General features: G+C 37.0%; 2 protein-coding genes across 3 annotated transcripts; one reads left to right on the forward strand and one right to left on the reverse strand.

The window, feature by feature from the left end:
* On the forward strand, positions 1 to 5,111 carry LOC108221330 (uncharacterized). Of its 2 annotated transcripts, none has more exons than XM_017395240.2 (9): positions 1 to 432; positions 749 to 949; positions 1,055 to 1,177; positions 1,298 to 1,326; positions 1,428 to 1,536; positions 1,674 to 3,866; positions 3,981 to 4,136; positions 4,276 to 4,409; positions 4,596 to 5,111. In XM_017395240.2, exons 1-9 carry the CDS (start codon positions 355 to 357, stop codon positions 4,855 to 4,857), a joined length of 3,285 nt encoding a protein of 1,094 aa, XP_017250729.1. In that variant the 5' UTR covers positions 1 to 354; the 3' UTR covers positions 4,858 to 5,111. The 2 variants fall into 2 exon arrangements, with proteins under 2 accessions (XP_017250729.1, XP_063945761.1); XM_064089691.1 differs by having other exon boundaries at positions 205 to 432; positions 734 to 949; positions 4,596 to 5,036.
* A 298-nt stretch (positions 5,112 to 5,409) lies between these two features.
* On the reverse strand, positions 5,410 to 6,455 carry LOC108221412 (protein LURP-one-related 4). Its single transcript, XM_017395307.2, has 2 exons — positions 6,123 to 6,455; positions 5,410 to 5,836 (listed from the first exon to the last, which is right to left on the reverse strand). The coding sequence occupies exons 1-2, from the start codon at positions 6,354 to 6,356 to the stop codon at positions 5,465 to 5,467; spliced, it is 606 nt and encodes a 201-aa protein (XP_017250796.1). The 5' UTR covers positions 6,357 to 6,455; the 3' UTR covers positions 5,410 to 5,464.
* Positions 6,456 to 7,732: the final 1,277 nt, after the last annotated feature.

Below are 7,732 nucleotides of genomic sequence, written 5' to 3' on the forward strand. Positions count from 1 at the left end.
GACAGAGTCACTGAGATTTAACCACCCTCTTGAGATCCGCTCCTACTCTTCTACTGTCTGCTTCTTCCTTTATTTTATTCACAGACTTGTAATAATCTTAACTCAACTCCCACCTCATTTATTTTCATTTTTATTACATTGTGTGTTAACTGTGAACTCATCACTGTCAAGCTCTACTACATTGTTTGAATTTTGTTGTTTTTTGGATTTAAGTTTTGAATTTATTGTTGGGTTTTGGTGATTTTTGAGTTTTTGTGATCATGAGGTGGGATTGTGAGTTTCCGGCGGGGTGGCCGGAGCTCCGGTGAGTAAATGGTGTGTGGAAGTGAAGTTCGTTGATGGTTGGAGAGAAAGATGTTTAAGTCGGCGAAATGGAGGAGTGACAAGAGCAAGATCAAAGGTGTTTTCAAGTTACAGTTTCATGCAACTCAGGTGAATTTTATTCGACTTCTTGATTTATTTGTACATTTTATTGAGATCACTTGTAATTTAATTTTAGAGTGTCTATATTTGGATATTAGATATTCGGTTTAGTAAGGTGATATCATTTTACACGACCCGAAACCTGACTCGATCATCGAGACGATTTAGAGACATAAAACCCGAATATGGCACGAACACGAAATTTGAGAATTTATTTTCCTAATGTCGAAAAATCTGTGTACAATTGTTGAAATGTTTTTTTCGTTTTTTTTTAGATTTTTGGATTTTTATTAGCAATGAAGGTGTTAAGGATGTGGTTTTTCAGGTATCATGGTCAGGAGGGGATACATTGATGATATCATTGGTTCCTGCGGATGGTGGAAAGCCAACTTCAGTACTCGAAAAAGCGAAAATTCGAGATGGAAGCTGTTACTGGGAGAAACCAGTGTACGAAACAATGAAGTTCACTCAGGATCTGAAGACGGGGAAGATTAATGAGAGATCATATCATGTTATCTTCTCAACTGTATGTTGTGTTTTGAAATTTTGAGGTTTTTGATATCGACTTGTTTTGATTTAGCCCGCAGTGTGAAAGGTTGTAACTGATTGGAATGTACTTGAAACCTTGCAGGGATTGTCAAAATTTGGTCTTCTTGGTGAGGTTTCCATTGATTTTGCAGATTATGCTCTGGCCACAAAGATTTGCAAGCTGTCTCTTCCGCTCAAGAACACGAAATTTGAGGCTGTACTGAATGTTAGTTCTTACTGCTCTGTATCTGCAATGTAGTGAGGCAATGATACATTAGTACATTACTTGTTTTATTGTGGACAATGAGCAGGACTCATATTTCCGCGAATTTTTGTTCTGAAACAGGTTATGATCGAAAGGATCCAGGATCAGAGGTAAGAAATATATTTTTTTGAAGAGATTAATTTTGGTTTATTTGTCAAAAAGGGAATTTGCTTTGTTGTGATTCGTAACAGTCACGTTTTCTGAGTTGCAGAGAATTTGAAGAAGGTGAAACCTTGAAAGATAACCCCAAGGATCTAAGCTTGAGGGCACATCTAAGCAATAGCGATACAGATGGAGATATTAATACCACAATTTCTGAAGTAAGAATTTGCCAGATGTAATGTGTTGTTTTAACTTTGATCTTAGTGTTCCCCTTGCTGGATTAGGAATGTCGTGTTGCATACTTGTAGAGAAGCTGTCAGATTTCATAACGTAATTGTATCTTACTGCATTCCAGGAAGAACGTCTCAGTGGATCTGAAGTTACTATGTCAAGTTCAGAGACGAGCTCTGAACATAATACAACTCGAGTGCTTGGCATGACAAATGTTAATACCACCAAAGATGGTAAAAGCTTCCTATCTTCTCTAGCTCAGTCCCCACTGGCTTGGAGGTCAAAACCTGATGCTTCTGCAGAAGTCTATGACGAAAGGCTGGGATCACAATCTGAATGGTCAGGAGGTTCTCTTCCGGATGCAAGTACAGATGATTCGCTAAACAGCCCACGTGAGGCTCTTCTAGGTGAGAGGCCTCAGGACACTTCAGAGATTTTGATTGAGAAACTTAAAGCTGAGCTTGCTGTTTCAGCGAGGCAGGCAGAACTTTCAGAGTTAGAATTACAGACCTTGCGTAAGAGTATTGTGAAGGAGAGCAAAAGGGCACAGGATCTTTCAAGAGAAGTTTCTAGCCTGAAGGAGGAGCGAGATTCATTCAAAGAAGAGTGTGAAAAAGCTAAACTGCGAAACAAATTGGAATATAAAGGAGGTGACCCTCGGGCTCTTCTTGAAGAACTGAGGCAAGAACTGATCCATGAGAAGGATCTCAATGCAAATCTTCGTATACAACTTCATAAGACACAAGAATCAAACAGTGAGTTGATTCTTGCTGTGCAAGACCTCGATGAAATGTTGGAAGAGAAGAACAAGGAGATACTGGGCCTTTCAAACAGATCAGCAACAACTGAAAATGCACAAAGCATTTGGGAAACAAACTCCAGATCCAGTGTTGATCTTGATGAAGAAAAAAATTCTCTGAAAAAGCTTGTCATGGAGCACACTGATGCTAGGGACGCGTACATGCAGGAGAAAAAGATCATAGACCTCTGTGGTGAAGTAGAGATCTTCAAGAGAGAAAGAGATGATCTAGAGATGCAAATGGAGCAGCTTGCCCTAGATTACGAGATCTTGAAGCAAGAAAATCATAACATCTCGAGTCAATTAAAACAAAGTCAGTTGCAAGATCAACTAAAGATGCAGGATGAATGTTCTGAGTGTGCAACTTCTTATTCTGCTCTAACTGGCTATAAAACTATGATTGAGAGCTTGGAAATTGAGTTGAAGAAACAATCAGAAGCATTTTCTGACTCTTTGCTCACCGCAAGTAATCTTGAAAATCATGTTAGAAGCCTAGAGGAAGAGCTAGAGAAGCAGGCACGAGGCTTTGAAGCTGATCTAGAAAACCTCACTCGGTCCAGAGTTGAGCAGGAGCAGAGAGCCATACGAGCAGAGGAGAATCTAAGAAAGACACGGTGGCAAAATGCTAAAACAGCAGTTAGGCTTCAGGAAGAATTTAAAAGGCTCTCTGAGCAGATGGATTCCACATTTTTAGCAAATGAAAAACTAGCTACAAAAGCATTTACTGAAGCTGAAAAACTGCGTCTAGAGAAAAACTGTCTAGAAGAAAAGCTACGCCAAGCTAAGGAAGAGGCCAAATCAGTTACGGAGCATCATGAAGCAAAGCTGCTTGAAATTTCTATGCAGCTAGAATCAAAATTAAATCAAATAGAAAAGATGCAGGCAGAAGTTGAATATAAGTCTGTTGAGTTCAAAAATCAAAGAAAGCATGCAGAAGAAACACAGAGAACTCTCTCTCAGGAGATCCAATCTCTTCAATCGGAGATCATAAGGCTGGAAAGAGTGGATGATGTCTCTTCCAAGCAAACAGAGGAAAATGAAACTTTGAGAGCTGAGCTAGAACAAATGAAGGCAGCAGTAAAGGATACTGAATTGCTATTGGAAAAAGAGGCCACTGAAAGAAAAGACTTAGAAAGCATGGCAGCATTGCTGAAGATGGAAGCTCAGAGTTTACTTAAAGATCTGAACATAATGAGAAGCGTTAAGGATGAAGCAAAGTCAATGAGTGAAAATCTGCAGTCAGAGTTGGAAGCCCTTAAAACTCAATATAATGAGTTGAAACACTCTACAGCAGCAGAAGAGTCACAGAAAGAAAAACTTCAGAAGCAGGTTATTCAGCTGAAAGGTGAGCTGAAAAAGAAGGAAGATGCATTAAGCTTTGTGGAGAAAAAAATTAAAGATGGCAATGGACGAACACCAGTTTCTGAGATGGCTAAAACAAGAAATAATAAGTCTGTCCCGATTCCTCGTGGCTCTAAAGAGACTGTGAATCTGAAGGAAAAAATAAGATTACTCGAGGTAAAATTTTTAGTGATAATTACATTACCACCAGTTATTAGTCATTGCTAAAAAAAAAAAATATGGTCACCTTAGATAACCTTTTCATAATCACTTCAATTCCATGATCTGCAGGGTCAAATAAAGCTGAAAGAAGCTGCTCTGGAGATGTCATCGAAAACATTTCTTGAGAAGGAACAAGATCTGCAAAGGAAGATCGAAGATCTAGAGAAAAGTTTGGAAATTCTCAACCAAAAATCTGCAAGTTCCTGCTACTATGTATGCCAAAAGGTAGAAATTTCTGACTCACAGCGTGCTTCAAAATAGGGCATTATAATTAATAAAAATAGTAACTTGGATTTTGTTCCAAGGGTGGATTCTAATCAGATATTTAATTTGAGATATCTAATTCACATTTGTGTTAAAACAGTCGATGGAAAATATTGGGAACCTCAATTCTGCAGCAAGCGAAGAAGCAAAAACTGTTGCAGCTGTTGCTCAAGATTTGAACACCACGAAATGCACAAGTGAGGAAACAGGATTTTCACCAGGATTGGCTGAAAGGTATGTTTATCAAATTTGCATAATGAGTCCGTACAATTCTATCCAATCTGACACTTGTATTCTTTATAAAATCAATCACTAATCTGATAGTAACCTGATTCAAGATAAACACAAAATACTGTTCTTCTGGAAAGCCTTTGCTACACATATTGAGTTTCCTAATTTCCCTCATGTTTATCTATGCAGAAATAACGACATTTCTTCAGATAATGAGCTAAAGGACCCTGGTACGGATTCAAGAGATAATGCAAATCTAGACAAACTATTAAATGAAATGGAATTACTGAAAGAGAGAAATCGATCTATGGAATGTGATTTGAGGGATATGCAACAGAGATATTCCGCAATAAGTCTTAAGTTTGCTGAGGTAGAGGGTGAACGACAACAACTCGTGATGACACTGCGCAACTTCAAGAATCCTAACAAAAGCTGGTCATTGTTCACCTGAAATTACAATCTGAAGAATATAGGTAGACGCGGAAGCCACTCTATTTATTGTGCAGACAATGTAGATGTTACATTTCTGTCAGGAGGTAAAATATCTTGTATATTGGTAATATATATGCATTCTTTTCGATAAACTTTATCTGTTTGAAGATTGAAAATAATACAAAGTTGCAAGAATCACTCCCTCTGTCAAACTATGGAGCCTCTGTCTCTGAGAGTATTGTGAAAATCATGTCTTTCTTCACCAACAATTCATTTGATTCTCGAATATAAATAAATAAACATCTGGCTCAATATATTCATACCTACCGAATAAAATAAGTCGAATAATTTAATGAAAAGTAATGTGTTCTCAGATCTTCCATGAAGGTCTGAAGTGAAGTTTCCAGCTTTCACACAGAAATGTAGTTCATGAATCATGATCACAACAAAACTTTTTATTCTAATCTCTACCCTGTTGCCTTCCTCGGTAACAAGAGATTGATGATTCGAGTCTCAACAAGAGTGGGAAATCATCAAAAAAGGAAAAAATCACGCTGACAGAGTCTAAGCGTCTCAGAAAATATCAAGGAACTTCTAAGTTTCAAAAGAGACTAAGGACTGAGAATTTACATTCTATTATTAAGCAATCCATACACAGCTACAAGAGCCATTATAAACGACTGATCTACACTAGGCTCAACTCTCAAGCTTAATACATCTTGTCCTAACGTAACTCCACACGCTGATAGCTTCTGTTTAACCTCTGCAACAATCAATCCTTGCCCGTTTATTATCTTGAATTCGGACTTTTTGTTAGCCACTTCTCCGATCTTGTAGAAGTTTGTGCTTAAATTTTTATCACTACCAATAGTAACATGATATTCTGAATCTTTCTTCAAGAAGTTGCAGCAGTTGGTAACTTCAAACCATGGCTTCTCATTCTTCACTTTCGGGCCACAGCCCTTGTAGCCATCCCAGACACCGAATCTTAGCAATTTCTGCACAATAAACACACAAATATAAGATCTAGCTGTCTGTCAGAACAGCCATAAGCGGCTTTGCCTGAGGGCCGGCTCTGCTTGTTAACAAAGTAGCATGAACAGGGGCGGATCTAGGATTATTTTCATGCGGGCACCAAGCATATTTTGGAAAAACACCTGTATATTTTCAAATTTTTTGGAGATACTTCTATAATTTTGTAAAACTTAAAATGATGAAAACATGTCAAAAAAAGGTTTCGGGGAACACGTGTACCCGTGCCTGAACATGAACAAGTCCACGTACCTTTCGCGAAATTGTGCACAGAACATTGCCATGAAGATCCATGAGATAAACCTCATTTCTGCACTTGATATCGTAATTATCTATCCGATAAACGACTTTGCCATTGGAATCATAGACCGTGTAGCCATTTCCATTGACAACAAGAGATTTCATCCAAATTGTGTACATGTTTGCACTGCTAATGCTTGCAGTGCAAGCAGATGAAGATGGTTTGCAAGGATAGACCTTTCCCATTTGTAGCTCTGAAACTAAGTTTTCTCTGTGAAATTTTTTCTTCAGAGTTTACTGTAAGGTTTGCTAATCATGAACTCAAGAAGGGTATTTATATATGAGAAGACCAATGAGTAAACTTATTGAAATATTCTTCATGTTAAGCTGCCATACTTAATCAGTCATGTTGAACGCATGTATTAAATTCTAGTATATTCAACTGGGGTCTACTTACATACGTCTAGACATACGTGTGTATATGGCTCTCTCCGAACCCAGGCCTCTGGTATGAGTCCGGCAAGCTTGCGAGCAATTCGAGAATTATTCGAGCTTGAATTCGTTTAAAATTTGACCTGACTCGAGTTTATATACGAGTAGAACTCGAACAATATTTCACATTCGTATAATTAAGTGAACCGGCCAGGACTCATAAAATTAAATGAATCGAGTTCAAATTACTAGTACTTAATTGTCGAGGAGAAATTGATCCAAAAATTTTGATTTGATAAATTAAAAGAGTCGACTAATCTGACTCGATTAACCTTGTCTCGATAAATATTGTTTAGTTTCATGATTTTTGATTAGAAACAATTATCTGCACGATAATCATAACGAATACACCTCATTTCAATAAATCAATCAAAATTTCGGCCTAAATTAATTTAGAGCTCCTCTAGTACATGCATATAGCGCCGCCCTTATCTCGGATGAGTTGACTCCTCAATCTGATGAATTACCAAGATGAGTTTTTGTCTCTAGTGTAATAAACGACCCATGTGAATATAATTATTGAAATTATTTTAGATTCGGAAAGTAGTTCGAAATCACAATACAAAATGCATCTTAAATATCTGCATGTTGCTAAAAGTAAACAAAAAGTGCAAGAGCCAGAATATACGAAAAGAAATGATGGTGGTTGCGAGAAAGATGTAAAATACCGAAAAGTACAAAAAGAAATATTGAATTTGATCTCTGTCAAAGTGGACAATAAAGTGCAAAGTAGGTTGTTATGTTGGAACTGGAATTATATATTTTTAATATATTTTAGTGCCGGCTGTTGTATGTGAAAATTTGATATATTTTTCAGTTTTATTTTAAAATATGTAAAATTTTGATTTGCAGGTATAATATATCGTTTGAATTGTAAACACATGTGAAACGACGAATTTACCGTTCCAAATGATTGATAAATTATTTTAAAATATTTGATAATTTAACACTTTTTCAAAAATTTAATTGGTGGAACTGAGGGTTAAAACTAATTGTTTTTTATAATGTTGCTTATCAAAAAAAATAAATTGTTTTTTATAATGTTAAAAAGGCGGGCCGGGGGTGTTGTACGATTTGCGAATTCAAAGAGATCATGCTAATATGTTCGATACATTTAAAAATTAGACACG

Source organism: Daucus carota, chromosome 1 (assembly GCF_001625215.2).
Source record: "Daucus carota subsp. sativus chromosome 1, DH1 v3.0, whole genome shotgun sequence".
Taxonomy (NCBI): domain Eukaryota; kingdom Viridiplantae; phylum Streptophyta; class Magnoliopsida; order Apiales; family Apiaceae; genus Daucus; species Daucus carota.